At 32.4% G+C, this 25702-nt stretch overlaps 1 protein-coding gene across 1 annotated transcript; it reads right to left on the bottom strand.

Annotated features, from left to right (window-relative positions):
* Positions 1-10084: 10084 nt before the first annotated feature.
* Positions 10085-10762, bottom strand: LOC148612409 (uncharacterized; the record flags this gene model as incomplete). The annotated part of the gene is made up of 2 exons (XM_088595373.1): positions 10085-10325; positions 10632-10762. Coding segments are annotated over 2 exons (372 nt in total), but the record flags the coding sequence as incomplete, so codon positions are not given.
* Between the last annotated feature and the right edge of the window lie 14940 nt (positions 10763-25702).

Below are 25702 nucleotides of genomic sequence, written 5' to 3'. Positions count from 1 at the left end.
CAAAGTTGGAACTATATTTGTATACAACGAAAACCAAGGGGAATTAATTGTGTTCTCGTACATATTAGATCAATAAATGTGCTCAATTTGAATAAAAACAGCACTCATGTCAAGATTAACCTTTTTTGACTTCAAGTACAAAGTTTCATCATGATTGGTTGAAAAATATATAAGTTATAGCAAATTTAGTATCAGTGGTACATTGCATGACTCGCATGTCCAATGGTCGAAGAAAATAAGGCCCCTCTAAAATGTACATTTTTTTTTTAAATGCAATATTTTTGTGATTTTTTACATTGGTTGCATCATATTATGTGTATTTAATGCAATGAAGTTCAGTTTACTCAAGTTCCAGCTGCTTTAAGGCCAAAAATTGGGTTTTTATACATGCGGCCATGGTCAATGCACTTTTAGACCATGTATAGGGGTACACATATGAAAACTCATTTTATGATGCTGACAATGACTTAAATTGATCAACTTCAAACATAAAATGGTCTACACATATCAAATGTACATTGAAAACAATAAGAAGTGGTTTCAAAACTAAAACTGTCACTCCAGATCAATTTGAACCAGACCTGTACAGAGCTTGTTCAAGTGCGATTGTGTCCGATATTAAAAGTTAGCCTTTATTTGGGTTTTGAATGATGAAAGATCTGAAACAAATGTAAAATAATGTAAGGTTCTAAGCTTATCAGGTACATAAGCAGACAGTCAGCTGTATTTTTCCAGTTTGTCTACAAAAAATTTCATTTTTGAAACCTTATAGTGTATGCGGAACTCTAAAATTAGGTGTTTTTGAGACATCACAAGGTATATACATGTGGTGACTTACATTAGATGCATGAATATCAATGGAATGAATATATTAAGTTTTTTTCACATTATTTATATTATTTACTAGCAAATACAAAAGATTCAGACCAATAAAACACATATCTGTGATTTTATAGATCCTAAGACAAGGCTGTGAAAACCCCTGATTTTGCCATATTTCATTGACTGGGTTCATATAAATTACACTAAATTGTCAGATTTCTGCCTAAACCTTGTTCATAAAGTATGTTTTTTGTTAATTTGATGTTCCTAGTGTATAGTTAGAGGAGAAAAACTCAAAGCTGTACAATATTTTCCCCACTGGTCTATATTTCATACCTAGCACCTTAGCAAAAGTACAATTTCAATGGCAAATCCCATAGAAACCATATTTTTTATTTTAATTTCAGAAAATAGAGAATAAAGGGCCAAAATCTCATTATTTCGTGTAGATATACTGAATTCTTGAAAATAAACACCAAATTACCCCCAGCAAATACTAGCAAATACAATTTCTGATACCCAGGCAACCCCCTTATTAGGTACGAGACCGCAATTAATTTTCAAGTGCATTTCAATATACACATTTGTGCAGATTAAAAAAATTCCACCCGCGCAAACTGAATAAAACTTCTCTGGCCTAAAGATATGTACAAACAGGATTTTATATATAAATTGTAGAAAATTTTACCATCATTTTCTGAAATTAATACTTATAATTCGGAGATGGGGTAAACATGACAAATGAACTGAGTTAAAAGTCCTAAATTTTAACCTTCTTCCACTGAACCAAATCACAACTTTTAGTCAGAATTGATTAATGAAAAAAAATCCCATGTAATTTTAAACTATTTTCTACCAATTAGAGGCAAAACTTCGACAAATAAGTTTCCAGTAAAAATATGAAAAAATGTGGAAGGTACCTACTACCAAAGTTGGAACTATATTTGTATACAACGAAAACCAAGGGGAATTAATTGTGTTCTCGTACATATTAGATCAATAAATGTGCTCAATTTGAATAAAAACAGCACTCATGTCAAGATTAACCTTTTTTGACTTCAAGTACAAAGTTTCATCATGATTGGTTGAAAAATATATAAGTTATAGCAAATTTAGTATCAGTGGTACATTGCATGACTCGCATGTCCAATGGTCGAAGAAAATAAGGCCCCTCTAAAATGTACATTTTTTTTTTAAATGCAATATTTTTGTGATTTTTTACATTGGTTGCATCATATTATGTGTATTTAATGCAATGAAGTTCAGTTTACTCAAGTTCCAGCTGCTTTAAGGCCAAAAATTGGGTTTTTATACATGCGGCCATGGTCAATGCACTTTTAGACCATGTATAGGGGTACACATATGAAAACTCATTTTATGATGCTGACAATGACTTAAATTGATCAACTTTAAACATAAAATGGTCTACACATATCAAATGTACATTGAAAACAATAAGAAGTGGTTTCAAAACTAAAACTGTCACTCCAGATCAATTTGAACCAGACCTGTACAGAGCTTGTTCAAGTGCGATTGTGTCCGATATTAAAAGTTAGCCTTTATTTGGGTTTTGAATGATGAAAGATCTGAAACAAATGTAAAATAATGTAAGGTTCTAAGCTTATCAGGTACATAAGCAGACAGTCAGCTGTATTTTTCCAGTTTGTCTACAAAAAATTTCATTTTTGAAACCTTATAGTGTATGCGGAACTCTAAAATTAGGTGTTTTTGAGACATCACAAGGTATATACATGTGGTGACTTACATTAGATGCATGAATATCAATGGAATGAATATATTAAGTTTTTTTCACATTATTTATATTATTTACTAGCAAATACAAAAGATTCAGACCAATAAAACACATATCTGTGATTTTATAGATCCTAAGACAAGGCTGTGAAAACCCCTGATTTTGCCATATTTCATTGACTGGGTTCATATAAATTACACTAAATTGTCAGATTTCTGCCTAAACCTTGTTCATAAAGTATGTTTTTTGTTAATTTGATGTTCCTAGTGTATAGTTAGAGGAGAAAAACTCAAAGCTGTACAATATTTTCCCCACTGGTCTATATTTCATACCTAGCACCTTAGCAAAAGTACAATTTCAATGGCAAATCCCATAGAAACCATATTTTTTATTTTAATTTCAGAAAATAGAGAATAAAGGGCCAAAATCTTATTATTTCGTGTAGATATACTGAATTCTTGAAAATAAACACCAAATTACCCCCAGCAAATACTAGCAAATACAATTTCTGATACCCAGGCAACCCCCTTATTAGGTACGAGACCGCAATTAATTTTCAAGTGCATTTCAATATACACATTTGTGCAGATTAAAAAAATTCCACCCGCGCAAACTGAATAAAACTTCTCTGGCCTAAAGATATGTACAAACAGGATTTTATATATAAATTGTAGAAAATTTTACCATCATTTTCTGAAATTAATACTTATAATTCGGAGATGGGGTAAACATGACAAATGAACTGAGTTAAAAGTCCTAAATTTTAACCTTCTTCCACTGAACCAAATCACAACTTTTAGTCAGAATTGATTAATGAAAAAAAATCCCATGTAATTTTAAACTATTTTCTACCAATTAGAGGCAAAACTTCGACAAATAAGTTTCCAGTAAAAATATGAAAAAATGTGGAAGGTACCTACTACCAAAGTTGGAACTATATTTGTATACAACGAAAACCAAGGGGAATTAATTGTGTTCTCGTACATATTAGATCAATAAATGTGCTCAATTTGAATAAAAACAGCACTCATGTCAAGATTAACCTTTTTTGACTTCAAGTACAAAGTTTCATCATGATTGGTTGAAAAATATATAAGTTATAGCAAATTTAGTATCAGTGGTACATTGCATGACTCGCATGTCCAATGGTCGAAGAAAATAAGGCCCCTCTAAAATGTACATTTTTTTTTTAAATGCAATATTTTTGTGATTTTTTACATTGGTTGCATCATATTATGTGTATTTAATGCAATGAAGTTCAGTTTACTCAAGTTCCAGCTGCTTTAAGGCCAAAAATTGGGTTTTTATACATGCGACCATGGTCAATGCACTTTTAGACCATGTATAGGGGTACACATATGAAAACTCATTTTATGATGCTGACAATGACTTAAATTGATCAACTTTAAACATAAAATGGTCTACACATATCAAATGTACATTGAAAACAATAAGAAGTGGTTTCAAAACTAAAACTGTCACTCCAGATCAATTTGAACCAGACCTGTACAGAGCTTGTTCAAGTGCGATTGTGTCCGATATTAAAAGTTAGCCTTTATTTGGGTTTTGAATGATGAAAGATCTGAAACAAATGTAAAATAATGTAAGGTTCTAAGCTTATCAGGTACATAAGCAGACAGTCAGCTGTATTTTTCCAGTTTGTCTACAAAAAATTTCATTTTTGAAACCTTATAGTGTATGCGGAACTCTAAAATTAGGTGTTTTTGAGACATCACAAGGTATATACATGTGGTGACTTACATTAGATGCATGAATATCAATGGAATGAATATATTAAGTTTTTTTCACATTATTTATATTATTTACTAGCAAATACAAAAGATTCAGACCAATAAAACACATATCTGTGATTTTATAGATCCTAAGACAAGGCTGTGAAAACCCCTGATTTTGCCATATTTCATTGACTGGGTTCATATAAATTACACTAAATTGTCAGATTTCTGCCTAAACCTTGTTCATAAAGTATGTTTTTTGTTAATTTGATGTTCCTAGTGTATAGTTAGAGGAGAAAAACTCAAAGCTGTACAATATTTTCCCCACTGGTCTATATTTCATACCTAGCACCTTAGCAAAAGTACAATTTCAATGGCAAATCCCATAGAAACCATATTTTTTATTTTAATTTCAGAAAATAGAGAATAAAGGGCCAAAATCTCATTATTTCGTGTAGATATACTGAATTCTTGAAAATAAACACCAAATTACCCCCAGCAAATACTAGCAAATACAATTTCTGATACCCAGGCAACCCCCTTATTAGGTACGAGACCGCAATTAATTTTCAAGTGCATTTCAATATACACATTTGTGCAGATTAAAAAAATTCCACCCGCGCAAACTGAATAAAACTTCTCTGGCCTAAAGATATGTACAAACAGGATTTTATATATAAATTGTAGAAAATTTTACCATCATTTTCTGAAATTAATACTTATAATTCGGAGATGGGGTAAACATGACAAATGAACTGAGTTAAAAGTCCTAAATTTTAACCTTCTTCCACTGAACCAAATCACAACTTTTAGTCAGAATTGATTAATGAAAAAAAATCCCATGTAATTTTAAACTATTTTCTACCAATTAGAGGCAAAACTTCGACAAATAAGTTTCCAGTAAAAATATGAAAAAATGTGGAAGGTACCTACTACCAAAGTCGGAACTATATTTGTATACAACGAAAACCAAGGGGAATTAATTGTGTTCTCGTACATATTAGATCAATAAATGTGCTCAATTTGAATAAAAACAGCACTCATGTCAAGATTAACCTTTTTTGACTTCAAGTACAAAGTTTCATCATGATTGGTTGAAAAATATATAAGTTATAGCAAATTTAGTATCAGTGGTACATTGCATGACTCGCATGTCCAATGGTCGAAGAAAATAAGGCCCCTCTAAAATGTACATTTTTTTTTTAAATGCAATATTTTTGTGATTTTTTACATTGGTTGCATCATATTATGTGTATTTAATGCAATGAAGTTCAGTTTACTCAAGTTCCAGCTGCTTTAAGGCCAAAAATTGGGTTTTTATACATGCGGCCATGGTCAATGCACTTTTAGACCATGTATAGGGGTACACATATGAAAACTCATTTTATGATGCTGACAATGACTTAAATTGATCAACTTCAAACATAAAATGGTCTACACATATCAAATGTACATTGAAAACAATAAGAAGTGGTTTCAAAACTAAAACTGTCACTCCAGATCAATTTGAACCAGACCTGTACAGAGCTTGTTCAAGTGCGATTGTGTCCGATATTAAAAGTTAGCCTTTATTTGGGTTTTGAATGATGAAAGATCTGAAACAAATGTAAAATAATGTAAGGTTCTAAGCTTATCAAGTACATAAGCAGACAGTCAGCTGTATTTTTCCAGTTTGTCTACAAAAAATTTCATTTTTGAAACCTTATAGTGTATGCGGAACTCTAAAATTAGGTGTTTTTGAGACATCACAAGATATATACATGTGGTGACTTACATTAGATGCATGAATATCAATGGAATGAATATATTAGGTTTTTTTCACATTATTTATATTATTTACTAGCAAATACAAAAGATTCAGACCAATAAAACACATATCTGTGATTTTATAGATCCTAAGACAAGGCTGTGAAAACCCCTGATTTTGCCATATTTCATTGACTGGGTTCATATAAATTACACTAAATTGTCAGATTTCTGCCTAAACCTTGTTCATAAAGTATGTTTTTTGTTAATTTGATGTTCCTAGTGTATAGTTAGAGGAGAAAAACTCAAAGCTGTACAATATTTTCCCCACTGGTCTATATTTCATACCTAGCACCTTAGCAAAAGTGCAATTTCAATGGCAAATCCCATAGAAACCATATTTTTTATTTTAATTTCAGAAAATAGAGAATAAAGGGCCAAAATCTTATTATTTCGTGTAGATATACTGAATTCTTGAAAATAAACACCAAATTACCCCCAGCAAATACTAGCAAATACAATTTCTGATACCCAGGCATCCCCCTTATTAGGTACGAGACCGCAATTAATTTTCAAGTGCATTTCAATATACACATTTGTGCAGATTAAAAAAATTCCACCCGCGCAAACTGAATAAAACTTCTCTGGCCTAAAGATATGTACAAACAGGATTTTATATATAAATTGTAGAAAATTTTACCATCATTTTCTGAAATTAATACTTATAATTCGGAGATGGGGTAAACATGACAAATGAACTGAGTTAAAAGTCCTAAATTTTAACCTTCTTCCACTGAACCAAATCACAACTTTTAGTCAGAATTGATTAATGAAAAAAAATCCCATGTAATTTTAAACTATTTTCTACCAATCAGAGGCAAAACTTCGACAAATAAGTTTCCAGTAAAAATATGAAAAAATGTGGAAGGTACCTACTACCAAAGTTGGAACTATATTCGTATTAATTGTGTTCTCTTACCTGCGGATAAGATAAATAAACTTCCGGCAGAGCTAGGCCTATGAATTCTCTTCCGTAAAAGGGGGAGACATATTAAAAGTTGAATTTTAAAATAAGATTACACACTCACGATAAATATTTTTTCTTAGAAATAGCTGTAAAATTGGCCAAATAATTAAAACATGTAGATATTGATAATGCAATGTTCTTTTCTGTAATTGAATTAAAATTTGATCTGTTTTTTTTTACAAGTAAACTCTTGTCTACACTAACTGTATGTAGGGCAATATACGAAAAAAATGGATTTCTTAGTATTCCCGACTTGCGGACCAACATTTCGTGCAGGAGAATATTTCTGTCGTTCAACGGTGACCAGAGATCCCCTGCAAATAGTGCCAAATTGCGTACATTTGGAAGTTATTTATATATACTTTCACAGACAACGTGGGTGCATACAAAAAGGTAAGCTTTATAGGCGATCAGCTATCCATAAAAATCACACACACACGCGCGTGCGCACACAAATACTTAAATAAATGATTTATAATACTTTATTGCTTAATATAATATTTTAGATTTCAAACCTCGAGGCGAAAATTATGGCAAACCTAAGTGGAGAAATACGCAGAATTACCAATATTATATTAAGTAACTAATGTAATATTAGAAAATAACTGATTTTAATACTACAAAGTCATTTTTCAATATTAGAAAATATTTTTTCTTATTTTATTTCATTTCTGGTGATTTAATCAGGCACTAATTTTATGTAACAACTGGCTGGTGAATTTCAGTTTGGTTTTTGATTGGGAATAATCTAATCGCACAAGATTAAGTAGTATAATTTGTTTGTAGGTGAAACCTAACATGCTGACTATTTTCAAAGAAAAAGGAAATGGTAATTATTATGATCTCTTATTTGATAGTAATTGCACTTGCTCAACGTTTTCGTGGTAATATTTAATGATTTAATAAATCACGATTCAATTATTATTGAAACTTCCCAATAGGAACATACATATAGATATAACATTGGGTTTTTCATGCTCCCCTATAGGAACATACATATAGATATAACATCGGGTCACCCATGGTCCCCTATAGGAACATACATATAGATATAACATCGGGTCACCATTGGTCCCCTATAGGTACATACATATATATATAACATTGGTTACCCATGGTCCCCCATAGGAACATACATACAGATATAACATTGGTTACCCATGGTCCCCTATAGAAACATACATATAGATATAACATTGGGTTACCCATGGTCCCCTGTAGGAACATACATATAAATACAACATTGGGTTACCCATGGTCCCCTATATGAACATACATATAGATATAACATTGGTTACCCATGGTCCCCATATAGGAACAAACTTATAGATATAACATTGGGTTACACATGGTCCCCTGTAGGAATATACATATAGATACATCATCAGGTTACCCATGGTCCCCTATAGGATCATACATATAGATATAACATTGGGTTACCCATCGTCCCCTATAGGAACATACATATTGATATAACATTGATAACCCATGGTTCCCTATACGAACATCCATATAGATAGATATAACACTGGGTTACCCATGGTCCCCTATAGGAACATACATATAGATAGAACACTGGGTCACCTATGGTCCCCTATAGGATCATACATACAGATAGAACATTGGGTTACCCATGGTCCCCTATAGGAACATACATATAGATATAACACTGATAACCCATGGTCCCCTATAGGAACATACATATAGATATAACATTGATAACCCATGGTCCCCTATAGAAACATACATATTGATAGAACATTGGGTTACCCATGGTCCCCTATAGGAACATACATATTGATAGAACATTGGGTCACCCATGGTCCCCTATAGGATCATACATACAGATATAACATTGATAACCCATGGTCCCCTATAGGAACATACATATTGATAGAACATTGGATTACCCATGGTCCCCTATAGGATCATACATACAGATAGAACATTGGGTTACCCATGGTCCCCTATAGGAACATACATACAGATAGAGCAATGGGTTACCCATGGTCCCCTATAGGAACATACATATAGATATAACACTGGATTACCCATGGTCCCCTATAGGAACACACATACAGATATAACATCGGGTTACCAATGGTCCCCTAAAGGAACTAACATATAGATATAACATTGGTTACCAATGGTCCCTATCGGAACATATTAGTAGGTATGCAGTGGGTTAACCATAGTCCCCTATATTAATATACTTATATATATAAAATACTTGTATACCATTGGGTTGTCTCAGAATGTCAGTTATATATTTTATAGTTTTTATAGAGTCTGTATGGGATAGCTGAAAAGGTGATAGTTGAGAGGTTTTAGAAAGTGTAAACCGTTCAAATCTATACGTTTCAGACATCCTCACTCTAAAACCTGGAGAAGAACTTAATGATCGGGTACTGTATTTGTATAAAATTAAAGTACCTTGCTCATTTAAGTCAGTCTAAATAAATATATATGGCAAGTTACTGAATGAAAAAAGAACAACATTTGTATTGTGCTTTATAAAGAAAAAAATATCCAGTAAGTTAACTTTAAAAAATTACGTAAGCTTAACCGTATTTGATGTATATTTCGGCAGGTGTTTCTAGAAAAGTAGAGGACGCTTATCCTACCAATGCACCTGGTGCATGCTCCCAGTTTTTAGTGGAGTCTGAGTTGCTCAATTGCTTTTGTTACTTTGTATGTATGATTTTAGTTACTTTATGTTCTTAGTTGTGTATGTCTGTTTTCCATGTCTGGTCTTTGTCCCTGGATTACATTCTTTTGATTACCGCTATTACCTTGGTTCCCTTGATTACTCTTTAATATGAAACAACAAAACAAAATATTGTCATTTTTTACTTCAGTACTTGGATGAGAAATACAATTAATGGACATGATAAAAGAAATGTTCTTGTATATAAAAAAAAATAAGAACAGTCTTTGACTGAAAGACAAAATTTTAGCCTATCAATTTTAACCATTCTTAAATTCAGAATTTAGTTAAATTCATAAGTCCTTACCTCCTTGGCTTGCAGCAGGGCAGTTACAGGAGACATTTACAATATCAACTTCATAAAATAAACCACTTGTAGTCTGTGATGGTATTTTACATTCTGTTGAAGACACCCATTGTGCAGCTTTGTCCATCCCAGCCATGAGCATGTTTTCAGCAAGTTGTCTTGCTTTCTGCTCCTTCAGTGCTTTCAAATTGTTAAGCCTGCCACTTTTAGCAAGTTCATCCATATAACTGATAAAATAAAAGAAATGGTTTAGAGATCGCCTATCCTTTGCCTTTCAGTCATGTGGAATATATGTTCAAGGTGACCTAATACGACCTAAGATATATCTAGTGACCAAATAGAATTTTACAATGATTACATGTAACATTTACTGAGATACGGACTTAAAACAACTACTTGTTGTAAGATACAAAATTTATCATTTCAGATCAATGAAAAGGCAACGACAAGATATGAGCATATTGGCAACGTCTCATTTTTTTCATAAATCATAAAATGGTTCTGAGTTTATTTGATTTAACCTTGACATTAACTCATAGAAAGTCATAATATTTCCATGAAGAAGCAGCAGCATGTCTTCAATACGGTGATTGCTATAACCTCCAAGGAAGTGATACTTCAAGCCAACGAAAACTTGCAAGGAATCATGAATTAATTTAAAATGTATATTTTAGACTTTTAAATCTGCAGAAGGGTTTGGATGGCATGAAAAGTGTAAATGATCAGTTTATTAACAAATCAGTCCTCTATTTCCCTAAACAAGAACGTGATGCAAGACATATCTAACATAACAAAGTCATCTGCTTCAATTACATATAGTGAAGCAAAGTTTTTTTTTCAAAAGTTTTAGCAAGTTGATCAAACTTTTCATATCATATTATTTTGAATATACTCTAAATTGAAAATATGTCCATTATTATTCAAAGGAGGAAATAACATTTGCATACTTTAGACTTACTTTAGAGTTATTTTAATTTATGTTTCAAATGACAGCGGAGATAACGAACAATAAAAATATACAATGCAAGTAAACAAACAACACAAATAGATATATACACACAAATTTGTATGAGATTATACTATGGTACACCTTTAAGAAACAATTGAATTTTTGAATGAAAAAATTGCCATTGTTGAACGAAAGCTTCCAAAGTAAGGCTGAAACTTCAAACTTCCTTCCTCATTTTCCCAGATGATTAAAAAATAAATGATTATGGGACAGCATTTCTAGCAAAAACAATAAATGACCTTTACTATGTGATAATGCTGATTCAGTTAACAAGGCACCTTGAACAATGGAACTAAGTAGTTTCCACAATTCTGTCTTTTCCTCTGATGACAACGAATACAAATCACTTAAATCAAAAGTCTCAGAAAGCCCTGAAATGAACAAAATAGTATGGAATCACCCGAAAAAAGTAGTAAAAGAACAAAACAAATATATTAATTCACTCTTGTCCCTTTAAAGAGTAATCAAGGGGACAAAGTTTCTAGCAGAAACCAAAAGATTGTAATTGAGGGACAAAGACCAGACATGGTAAACAGATAAACACAACAAAGAACATATAGTAACTAAAATAATACATACAAAGTAACAAAAGTAAATGAGCAACTCGGACTCCACTAAAAACTTGGACATGGACCAGGTGCACTGGTAGGGTAGGCATCCCCTGCTTTACTACAAACACCAGCCGAGTTACTCATAAAAGTCAAGTCCAGGGTAGACAAAAGAGAAAGGAAAACTATGACACATTGAACAAATCATTGTTCATGGTGCAGATTTGAAGTTGCACGAGTTGAAGATGACAACCATAAAACTTCTGCAATGATGAATTCACTCTTGTAGCAAGATAACCCTGTTCCGGAAGCCTAATTGTAAGAGGTCTAGCGTGATTCAAAAAGTCTGCGTAGTTACAGCAAGCTCTGGCATAACGTATGAGCAGATGCTGAGGGGATGTTGCCACTGATGAAAGAAAAGTTGATAATTCTGAATGAAAAGTCATTACATTTGTCGTAAAGTTTGTTCAATAATTTTCCTTAACCATCGATCTCTAAGTATAGGTTAAGATATGAGGCTGACTTTACAATGTCTGTAGTATCCTTTATCTCAAGTTCTATGGGGTAGATTCGAAGCATCAAATCTTCGAAACAAGGATTGTTTAACGATAATGGGTCATCCATATAGTGGAAACTGAGATTAAAGGATTTCGCAAAACGATATTCTTTCTTTCGGATCAGATCAGCTATTAAATCAGCCTCATAAGAGTGAAGGAATAGGTCAGCAAGTAGAGGAGCACAATTTGTACCCATTGGAATTTTATCAAAATTAAATGTGAAAAGAAGTTGAATTATTTAATGCTGATAAATTGTATTGTCCGTATCTAACATGATCGACTTAATCAGTACAAAACCAATTTGAAAATAGTCAATTACCATGTTATATTATCAGGTAAACATTCTCATGGCATCTTTTGTTGTGAATGAATATATCAACAACCTTTTGAATGTCTTTTGTTGCCAAAGATAATGCAACAAAAGAATATTAATAAGCTAAATTCAGTTGTTTAAAAGTGAATTAGATAAAGCTTAATAACATATACCACGTAAGTCATCCATGTTATATATAACCTTCTTTAGTCAACCACAAGGGATTTCTGAAAAGTTAAATGTTACAATAACAAAGTATAAAACTAATCAATTTAACAAAGAAAAAAATACTTTAGTGACCCAAATGGTACTGTTTTGGAAAGAACTATTTTTCCAACTGGAACAATGGGTGGCCCTAGAATACAGAAGTATGCGACTTTATATATATTCATATTTCTTCATGGTACAAAGGGTTACCAAGTCTTAAAACTCATTTTTCTAAATAGGACAATAGTTAATGTTCCTTTATTTCTATTCATCATAAATCATACCTGGTCATATCTTTGAAATATCTCTATACTTTTTTTTTACAGATGTCCATGGGTAACCAATGGTATATCTATGTGAATATTTTAATAGAGTAATATGGGCAACCAATGTATATCTATATGAATGTTCCTATGGGGGACCATGGGTAATCCGATGTTATATTTATATGTATGTTTCCATAGGGGACCATGGGTAACCAATCTTATATCTATATGTATGTTCCTATTGGGGACAATGGGTAACCCGATGTTATATCTATATGTATGATCCTAAAGGGGACCATGGGTAACCCAATCTTATATTTATATGTATGTTTCTATAGGGGACCATGGGTAACCAATGTTATATCTATATGTATGTTTCTATAGGAGACCATGGGTAACCCGTTGTTATATTTATATGTATGTTCCTATAGGGGACCATGACTTCCCCAATGTTATATCCCTATAGGGGACCATGAGTAACCCGATGTTATATCTATATGTATGTTCCTATAGGGGACCATGGGTAACCCGATGTTATATCTATATGTATGTTCCTATAGGGGACCAATGGTAACCGATGTTATATCTATATGTATGTTCCTATAGGGGACCAATGGTAACCGATGTTGTATTTATATGTATGTTTCTATAGGGGACCATGGGTAACCCAATGATTCATCTATGTATGTTTCTATAGGGGACAATGGGTAACCAATGTTATATATATATTTATGTTCCTATAGGGGACCATGGGTAACCCAATGTTGTATTTATATGTATGTTTCTATAGGGGACCATGGGTAACCAATGTTATATATATATATTTATGTTCCTATAGGGGACAATGGGTAACCCAATGTTGTATTTATATGTATGTTTCTATAGGGGACCATGGGTAACCAATGTTATATATATATTTATGTTCCTATAGGGGACCATGGGTAACCCAGTGTTGTATTTATATGTATGTTTCTATAGGGGACCATGGGTAACCAATGTTATATCTATATGTATGATCATATAACGGACCATGGGTAACCCGATGTTATATCTATATGTATGTTCCTATAGGGGACCATGGGTAACCAATGATATATCTATATGTTACTATAGGGGAGCATGGGTAACCAATGTTATATCTATATGCATGATCCTATAAGGGACCATGGGTAACTCGATGTTATATCTATATGTATGCTCCTATAGGGGACTATGGGTAACCCAATATTAAATCTATATATATGTTCCTATAGGGGACCATGGGTAACCAATGTTATATCTACATGTATGTTCCTATAGGGGACCATGGGTAACCCAATATTAAATCTATATATATGTTCCTATAGGGGACCATGGGTAACCAATGTTATATCTATATGTATGTTCCTATAGGGGACCATGGGAAACCTGATGTTGTATTTATATATATGTTTCTATAGGGGACCATGGGTAACCTGATGATTCATCTATATGTATGTTTTTATAGGGGACCGTGGGTAACCAATGTTATATATATATTTATGTTCCTATAGGGGACCATGGGTAACCCAATGTTATATCTATATGTATGTTCCTATAGGGGACCATGGGTAACCAATGATATATCTATATGTATGTTAATATAGGGAAGCATGGGTAACCAATGTTATACCTATATGCATGATCCTATAAGGGACCACGGGTAACCCAATGATATATCTATATGTATATTCCTATAAGGGACCATGGGTGACCCGATGTTATATCTATATGTATGTTTCTATAGGGGACCATGGGTAACCAATATTATATCGGTATGCATGTTTCTATAGAGGAACATTTTTATTTTCAGTATAAGTTGAGTATTATGTTAATGACCTTTTATAGAAAATCATTTCCTAATATGATTTTATGCACATCCATACTGGGACCAAACATAATTATTATCATCAGTCCCAGGCCCACAATGACCATATAACTAAAAGATCACCTACATTTGTCTCTGCTCAGATGTACAATTAAGAGAATGGAAAAATAAATTTGCTCATGCATGCAATTAAGATCTAACTTTGAAGCGGCATTCAACAGGCTAATCTTCCGAAACCAACCAACAAATGATATCATGATCATTCAGCAATATATTCCAAGTTGTTATATGCAGAGCTTTGGTTGTTTGTTATAATAACTATAATTGTTTTTATTTTTTTATAATCTGCATACATCTTTTTCCCTACTTTCATTTTCACTCCCCCAGAAGTGGTTGAACTATATTTGGCGTACGGTATAGAAAGAGGTTGTGATAAGGCCGGGGGATCTCTGGTCACCGTTGAACGACAGAAGGTATCAGTCTTGTATTACATATTCCTGAGCGGGTGTATGTCAAAGCATGGCGGCTAAAAAATGTAGTGCGCTTCTTTTCTGCCTTTTCCTGCTTTTGTTTCTTGGCAAATGATTATCATTTTTCATCACAATTACAGGGTAAATATCAATCTATGACACAAAAAAATTGTTTTTGAGAACAAACAGTATGTTCATGAAAAATAATACTTCAGAAAAGGGGTCCATTTTATGAACTCAAAATAAAAGTGAAAGTAGAAAAAGTCTATTTTTAGTTTGACCTGTCCTGGTGTACCAAAGTTGTGCATTTTTTTTCTGAAATGGATTGAAAAATTAATTTTGACATTTCCTAAATTGAAAAACATGGTCAAGAGTTAGATTGAAACTCCTTGCCTATTTTTTTAAAAAATCATGAAAATTTAAGGTATACTATAGAAGCCTATGGGGCAAAGAATACAAGGCTGAGACCTGATAACAACAGTTTCAGTGGAAATTGAGATCTTTAGTGAGTTTCAATTATCCTAGAAGCTTTCAAACAACAATATATCATATTGTATAGTAAATGGAACAACTTTAAATGGAATAAAGTGATGCAAGGCCTCATTTTTTACTTTTATGGCATATTTTTACTAAATTTGAAAATTAGCAATGTTTTTATAGATTAAAGGATGACCAATGGATTGCAATTGTTATTATTAAAAGTTTTCTCAGCACAACTACATCAGATATAAATAGGGTGACTTAAATTGCTGAATTATAAACAGTTTTGATTTTTTGACATTTTTAATACTTGGAGTAGAGACTTGAAAATGGTTGAATTGCACTTGTTACATATGACATATAAAAACTGAAATATATTTTGCATTTTCACTTTTATTCTACTTTAACTGCTCAAGAAGTGCTGTACTACAGTCATTTGATTGATTAAAAGTGAAAACTGACCAATAAAACATTTTTTATCTCATAAATGACCATTTCTATTGGTACTTCCACTCAAATTCTAATGCGGATTATAAAAAATTGGTGGTAATGACATATAAATAATGAATTTTCTTCAATAGTATGTGAAGTAAGTAGAAACTTTGATGTTTTCTGTGTATGTTAACTGCTGTTCTTGCAAAATATCTATCTGGGTCTGTGAGATACTTCTCCTTTTGTAATTACCGAGTACATTTATACATGCCCAGGGTACCAAATTTGACTGAATATCAGCATTTTTTGGGAACTAAGATGTCTTTTTCATTAAAATAATGATAAATATACAACATTTTGACTCCATTTTACCTTTGTTTAAACAAGAACTTCAACTTTGTGCAATTGGCTGTTTCAGTAAGCAGATTTTTAATTATCAAGAGGCTCCCTTGTGTTAAGGCTAAAAAAAGGGGGTCCTGACTTGACTTTTTGTGCATATTGGCCAAAAAAATTGAGATTTTGAAACAATTTGGTATTCATAGAATAGTTAAGGCATTTGTCTTATCAATACAGACCACTTTTAATGTTTAAATAGGTAACTAAATTATTTTTTATCAAAACTTGTCTTTTTTGCCAAATTTTAGATATTTGACTTAATACTGTTAAAGGGTACCTATATGAAAATTGGAGTAAAAGTTCATAGGAAAGCAGGAGGACAGAGATATTTTGTCTTTAAGTTGGAAATTGAACACAGTTATAGAAAAACAATAACATTTAAAGATATCAAAAAGTCTGTATTAGTAATAGGTATCAGTCTTCTATTACATATTCTTCAGCGGGTGTATGTTAAAACATGGCGGCTAAAAAATGTAGTGCGCTACTTTTTTGCCTTTTCCTGTTTTTGTTTCTTGGCAAATGATTATCATTTTTCATCACAAGTACACGGTAAAGATCAATCTATAACACAAAAAAATTATTTTTGAGAAAAAACAGTATGCTCATGAAAAATAATGCTTCAGAAAAGGGGTCTATTTTATGAACTCAAAATAAATGTGAAAGTAGAAAAAGTCTTTTTTAGTTTGACCTGTCCTGGTGTACCAAAGTTCTAGCTGCGAAATGGCAGCTCTTGAGCGTTTTTCTAGCTCTTGATCTTTTTTTTATTTTGCGATCTAACGTTATGAAAATACAAAAATATAGTTAGAGCTTCGTTTCGCAGCTACCAAAGTTCGTGCCTTTTTTTTCTAAAATGGACCTAAAAATTTATTTTGACATGGTCAAGAGTTAGATTGAAACTCCTTGTCTATTTTTTAAAAAATCATGAAAATTTAAGGTATACTATAGAAGCCTATGGGGCAAAGAATACAAGGCTGAGACCAGAAATATCCTCCTGCACATTTCGTCAACATTTATCTCCCTTTGGAGCAAGTGTCTATTCGAAACACGTAAGGTTTTCCACCCGATATCGAAGATACTTTAGAACATCTCGGAAGTCAAAAGGGAATTTCTCGTTCTACTGACCCTGCCATAAATTTTCTTTAACCGGGATACAAATGAAAATCATCCTTATGTAACCTACCGACAAAATGAAACAAATGTAAATTTTAGAAACACCGTTGTGTTCGTCTGCTGGGGATTCCATTTTCATTCGAGTTACCTCTTTTTTCTGCACCCGAATCCAAACATCGATTAGAGAGACTTCGGAATTACACCTGCTCTTACGGGAGGTAACTCTGCTAAACCATGATAAACTATGGCCGCATCCCAAGCTCTGCAAGTAGGGAATATCATGACTTGCAGATTCTGTCATTTACAGGGATATTTATTAGACCACCTTTCTCTCAATTGCAAGAGAGGGGCATTTATTCTGAATTTACAGATAGTGGATCTATCTGATTTGTATATGGTTAAACTTTAAAATTTTATTAAAAATATTAGTTTTGTGCTTTCCTTTAAACTGTTGTGTTGAGTTTGAATACTCTGATCAATGATTCTTTGTTTTGTGGAGGTTATGCTATGTATTGGATAGCAAGAAAGCAAATTATAATTCAATAACACATTTAATGTAAACAATATTTATTCATGAAAACATACAAAATATACTATTGATTTACATAAATTAACAATTAGGATTCAGAAACAAGCTCAAAGCTTTTATAAATCTGTTTCCTATTAAGATAAACATACAAAAATTAATCACAAGTATGACAGCATGCTCAGATTGTTTCGTAGAACAAATATATATAGTATTAAATGTCATAATTTATAATTATTATGATTAAACAATAAGTAGTAAAGTGTAAATAATATAAGATATTTAAAGTTAGATGATAAAATGCAGGATATACTTGCAGATTATTAGGATGTGAAACGTTTTGTCTTAATTATGAAATTTTGTACCAACAGAAATATATCACTATTTTGTTTGTCGGTTAATTCATTTGAACCGTATAATAGGAGCTTTTCGTCAACAGTAACAGATAATTGTGTTAAAGGATCCAGCAAATCTCTTCGTTGATTTCTTTATAAGGGACAAGTTAGTAAGAAATGACTATTAGTTTCAAGCGAACCGCAGCGACAGTTGGGTGAATCAGTTAAGTTCCTTACAAATAAATGGGAATTTAGAGAACTTGAGTTCATGCGCATACGTGCGTGTAACATTTGACCGAGACGACACCCGATGTAGAAATAGACAGGGACTTTGTTGTTGAGACCTTGAAGTTTCCTTTTAAAAAGCGAAATTGAATTACATGTCCTTATCTCAGGTTGAAGCGAATTCCAGAGTTTGATAGATGAAGGTAGGAAATAGCCCGCATAAAGACTGGTTCTAGTGTTTATATGTAATAAATTGTCCGTCTGTCGAGTATTATGCTCGTGTCTACTACCGACACAGTTGGGCACTAAATTAACAAGATATTGTGGGGCTGTATTGTTGACCATTTTATGAAAATATAATAATTTGTGTCTCTTACGTCTGTCTGTCAGTTTTTCCCATCTAGTTTCGTCATAGAGTTTTAGAATGATTGTTAATTTTGTTTCACGTGTTACAATACGAGCAGCGTCTAATTGTACATTTTCAATTTTATCAATAATAGTTTGGTTTTAATTATCCCAGGTTACATCTGCATATTCCAAAATCGGGCGTATAAGACAAGTATAATTTTTCCAGACTAAATCTATCTAAAACTGATTTTAATTTTCTGAGAATGTTGATTCTTTTGTACGATTTGTCAATTATGTAATTGCAATGGTCAATCCATTTACCATCACACGATAAATAAACACCTAGGTGCCTGTGATTTTCAACGGATGCAATTTCGTGACCGTTCATTTCTATTGAAGGGTGAATAGGTTTATTTACTTTACGAGACACAATCATTGTTTCAGTTTTTTGTGGATTGAAAATCACTAGCCAATCTTGAGACCATTTATAAATTTTTGAGATATCACTATTTAAAGTTTCAGCCGCGCTGATAGGAATATCAACAGTAACATATAGGCTTGTGTCATCAGCAAATAGTTTGATTGTTGCTTGAATTTCGTCAGCAATGTCGTTTATAAATATTAGGAACAACAAGGGTCCAAGAATAGACCCTTGTGGTACTCCAGCATTTATAAACAACCAATGCGAATGTGACCCATTTAAACAACCCTTTGAGCCATACCCGATAAATAGTTACAAAACCATTCTAATAGACTACCCGATATCCCTGTAAGCTTGAATAATAGACCCTTGTGCCAAATGTTATAAGAATATGTTTATTAATTGGTTCACAGCAGAATCCCCTTTAGTAAATCCAGACTGATGTTCGGATAGGAGTTGGTTCTGTCTTAAATGATTATAAACGTGTTTGTATAGACAGCGTTCCATACATTTCGACATAATACACAAAAGGGAAATTGGTCTGTAGTTTTTTACGTCATTGGGTTTACCAGTTTTAAAAACAGGAGTGACATGCGCTGTCTTTCTTTCAATAACACATTTATGTACTGTAAGCACCCTATTGTTATTTTGGGAATATTAGTATAGATTTCATTTACAAGTGTACTATTGGAATTAGAAATGTGTACCAACAATTTTATTGCCTGTGTCATTTTTTCAACTATAAGGGGGTTCTGTTGAGTTCTGCAAAGCATGCAACATTAGTTACCCTAGCTGCTGAGAACTCCAAGAATCTCTTTGACAAATTTTATGTGGAGATGTTCAAAGGACTCTGTACCACACATTTCACGACTGTGAAAATAATTGGGTTGATTAACATGTCAAATAGTTTTTTCAAGAAGTGTGCATGGACTATATAATCCTACAAATGTCTTTATATGGAACCATGCTTTGCGACCTTTTTCTTTTAATATTTTGCAGAATATTGTATATTTTATGGTTACACCTAAATAACAATATGATTTTATACTGTTTCAGAGAATTTCCGTTTAATTCAAAATTATTCAAAAAGAATTTTCCGTTTGAGTTAAAACTTTTATTGGTGAAGTTCTAGTTTCCGTGAAACACCGAATTTAATCAAATGTTAAGAGAGATTTGAAGACCATCTTGGATGCTATTTATAACAGTATTATATCATCTGTGCACAGCAATGAACTAATAGATATATTACTAATTATGATTTGATCAACTTGACCTTTATTAAAGTTGGAAATCAAGTCACTGATTAAAAACATGTGAGATATAGGGCATCCCAAGTTTTACTCCACATTTGGAGATAAACTTCTTCCTTAAAAAGTAATCAAGGGAACCAAGATTCTAGCGGAAATACCTTGTTTAAATTTCAGTCTACAGGTACGAGAACACAATTAATTCCCCTTGGTTTATAGTTCCAACTTTGGTAGTAGGTACATTCCACATTTTTTATATATTTTTACTGGAAACTTATTTGCTGAAGTTTTGCCTCTAATTGGTAGAAAATAGGTTAAAATTACATGGGATTTTTTTTTTTTCATTAATCAATTCTGACTAAAAGTTGTGATTTGGTTCAGTGGAAGAAGGTTAAATTTAGGACTTTTAACTCAGTTCATTTGTCACGTTTACCCCATCTCCGAATTATATTATTAATTTCAGAAAATGATGGTAAAATTTTCTACAATTTATATATAAAATCCTGTTTGTACATATCTTTAGGCCAGAGAAGTTTTTTTTCAATTTGCGCGGATGGAACTTTTTTAATCTGCTCAAATGTGTATATTGAAATGCACTTGAAAATTAATTGCGGTCTCGTGCCTAATAAGGGGGTTGCCTGGGTATCAGAAATCTACATGAAATAATAAGATTTTGGCCCTTTATTCTCTATTTTCTGAAATTAAAATAAAAAATATGGTTTCTCTGGGATTTTGCATTGAAATTGAACTTTTGTTAAGGTGCTAGGTATGAAATATAGACCAGTGGGGAAAATATTGTACAGCTTTGAGTTTTTCTCCTCTAACTATACACTAGGAACATCAAATCAACAAAAAACATACTTTATGAACAAGAGTTAGGCAGAAATCTGACAATTTAGTGTTATTTTTATGAACCTTGTCGATGAAATATGGCAAAATCAGGGGTTTTCACAGCCTTGTTTTAGGATCTATAAAACCACAGGTATGTGTTTTATTGGTCTGAATCTTTTGTATTTGCTAGTAAATAATATAAATAATGTGAAAAAAACCTCACATATTCATTCCATTGATATTTATGCATCTAATATAAGTCTCGTGCCTACAAGATGGAGGTATCGGGTGGTTTCGCCCTAGTTACATGTTCGCCCTGAGTTGTTTCGCCCTGATTGGTGAGTGGTTTCGCCCTCATCAATTAACAAGTAAATGATTGATGTTTTAATAAACAAAAGGTATTGTTATTCACGATAAACTAATTAGTACTCTAAAAACAAATAAAAGAACTCGTTAATATAACGGACATTGTTTTTACAGAAATATTCTTCAAACAGTAATTGACAATAGATGTAATTTTCAACTTGCAACTTTTTGATCTTCAAGCAACTGCCGAAGATGTTAAGGTATTTTAATCTAATATAGAACTGAATTAATATAGAAAAGAATTTTTACATGAATTTTTTTTGAATTTAGTAAACAATTTTGATATCAATGAAACTGATAATGAGGTTGATGGTGATGTTGATATAAAAATTGAAGGTTTTGAAAAACTTGTAATTTTAAATAGAGATTTTAATATTGGTACTAGAAACGAGGGTGGCATTGCCATATTATGTAGGGATTTTTTAGTAGAGGGTATTAAGGTTGAAAAACAAATGAAGTGTGGTATTGTTGTTGTTAGATTTTGTCGTGACTTTTTCCATTTAGATAAAGATATTATTATATGTTTTTCATACATTCCCCATGAGCGCTCAAATTATTATGAAATCTCCAATATAGACTTTCACGATACTATCGAAAAAATTGTTTTAGAGTATAGTGATATTAACTCAGTTTTTGTTTGTGGTGACCTGAATAGTCGAGTTGGAAATGTTAGTGATATATTAGCGAATGACAATCTAGACAGATTCGTTCCAAGTGCAGAACATTTGGAAAACCCCATAATCCCGAAGCGAAAATCGTTAGACAATATAACAAATGCATTCGGTCGTAGACTTATACAGATGTGTTATAATACTGGGCTTACGATAGCTAACGGTAGACTAGGAAATGACACGACCGAAAGGTTTACATTTTGTTCAAACCGAGGTAGAAGCGTAAATGACTATCTGTTATTATCACCAGAAAACTACCATCTTATTTCGTACTTCGATGTTTTAGATTTTTCAGAACTATCTGACCACGCACCTTTAAGTTTTGAGTTTGATTTTGATAATGTACAGCCTAGAAATGTGACACCAACTGTACGTAAACATTTGAAATGGGATGTCAATAAAACTCATGTGTTTGTTGAGAGAATTCAGACGCAAATAGATTCTTTGTATGAATTAGTAGATAATATTTCAAACATAGACGAAATGAATAATGCTGTAAAGGAAATTACTGAAATATTGTATGATAATGCATTCAAAGTCTTTGGTCGATCAATTCTGATTCGTGATAATTGTGTTACAGATAGACCGGACAATGACTGGTTTGATGCTGCGTGTAAGACAGCTCGTCAAAAATTTAACACCGTGCGCAATTTCTATTTTCGCCATCCATCCGATATAAACAGACAATCGTACATAAAAGAACAGAATAATTACAACAGGACGAAACGAAAAGCAAAAATAAACTTCAAACGACGGAAGGGAAAAGAACTGTGTAATTTTGCGAAAACCGAACCGAAAAAATTTTGGTCAGCCGTTCGAAACTACAAGAAAAGTACAAGTTCCAAAGTTGACAATGAAGCAATGTTCAATCATTTTGAGTCAATATTAGGGGACAACCCGCCAAATTTGTGTGAAGAAGTTTTAGATTTAATAAACAATACCAATTTCGATGGCATTAATATAAATGACTTAGACACTGAAATCACTGAAGAAGAAATTTTACGAACAATAAAAAAACTCAAGTTGGGTAAAAGTGCTGGTAATGACGGTATAATTAGTGAAATGCTAACTTCGTGTCAAAATTTATTAACACCAGTGTTGAAAAAACTATTTAACTTTATTTTTACATCCGGGATATATTCAAATCATTGGACAGAGTGTCTTGTAATCGCAGTTCCTAAGTCCGGTGACTTGTCAAATCCAAACAATTACCGTCCGATAGTATTGGTCAGCGTGCTATCTAAACTTTTCACTTCTATATTGACAAATCGTTTATTATTATGGGCTGAAGAAGAGGAAAAATTAATTGACAATCAGTTCGGCTTTAGACCCGGGCGATCTACAACCGATGCTATATTTGTGCTTCATGGGATTATATGTCATACGCTTCAAAACAAGGGAAAACTTTATAGCGCTTTCGTTGATTTCCGCAAGGCGTTTGACAAGCTGGATAGACGAATTTTGATATATAAACTCTTAAAAGGTGGAATTAGTTCAAAATTTATGTCAATTATGAAGTCCGTGTACTCATCAATCAAAATGCGATTGAGATCTGGTGATACTTTATCCGATTCATTTAATAATCTGATGGGAGTTAAACAGGGTGAACCTTTAACCCCTCTTCTTTTCCTGTTCTTTATAAATGACCTGATCGAGGATATTAACTTAAACAATCAAACTGATGTCGTAAATATCAACAGCTTTTTGATGTATTTGATTCTGTTTGCGGATGACACAGTACTTTTTGGAAAATCACCAGAAATTTTGCAGGAACATTTAGATAAACTACTGATTTACTGTAATAAATGGAGTATCGAAGTTAATACTGATAAAACGAAAATAGTAGTGTTTCGGAATGGATGGCAACCGATTGACAATAGTTTTTTCTACAATGATAACGAAATTGAAATTGTGGATTCTTATGTATATCTAGGAATGTTGCTACATAAAAATGGGAAGTTTCAACATACACAAAAACGACTGTGTCAACAAGGATCGAGAGCGTTATCCGCAATGTGTAATTCAATCAAAGATTTATATTTGACTAAAAAGAAACAAGTAGAACTATTTGATATTATGGTGTCATCTGTTTTGTGTTACGCTTCGGAGATATGGGGTTTCCATCGTGGAAATGATATTGAAATATTACATAATAAGTTTTGCCGTCGTATCTTAAAAGTAGGTAGAACCACACCAAACTGTTTTCTTTACGGGGAACTAGGTCACCTTCCAATGTATATAATTAGACAATTTAGAGTTATGAAGTATTGGTCTAACATTCTAAAAAAGAAACAACCTATTGTATTTGACATTTATAATGTATTGTTAGAAGATGCCAACAATGGCAAGGTAAACTGGGTTTCAAGAGTTCGTGATTTGTTGTCTAATTTGGGCTTAAATTATATCTGGTATCAACAATTTGATGTAAATTTTGATATACCTATAGACACTATTATTGCTAGAATTAGGGATAACTTTATACAAAACTGGTATGCATCTATAGAGAATTGTGAAAAGCTTATTATATACAAGGACTTAAAGCTAGAATTTGGTTTTGAGGATTATTTAGATGTTAGTTTTAACTCACATTTTTTGACAAGATTGAGAAGTGGTACACTGAAGTTGAACATTGAAACTGGGCGATATATTGATACTGATAGGCACATGCGTATCTGTAAATGTTGTACCATGAATTGTGTTGAAAATGAGTACCATTTTTTACTGGTTTGTCCTGCTTATAGAATTTTTCGTACTCATAACTTACCAAAATATTATTGTTCCTGGCCAAATACAACAAAGCTTAAAACACTGTTGAAATCAACATCTGTTACTGTCATAAGGAACTTATGTAATTTTATCAAATCTGCTTGGTCAACTAGGTCACATATTGTTTCATAATTATACTTAATTGTGTATTGTTCTCTGCAATTTGTCATTATGTCACATTGTAATATATGTTTATGTTGCTATAGCATAATTATGCTTTTTTGCAATAAAGTA

The sequence above is a fragment of the Perna viridis genome, chromosome 7 (genome assembly GCF_037379345.1).
Source record: "Perna viridis isolate PV_CMFRI_1.1 ecotype Kerala chromosome 7, ASM3737934v1, whole genome shotgun sequence".
NCBI lineage: Eukaryota > Metazoa > Mollusca > Bivalvia > Mytilida > Mytilidae > Perna > Perna viridis.
Note: the sequence above shows the minus strand (reverse complement) of the source record. Positions and strands in the feature narration are given on the sequence as shown.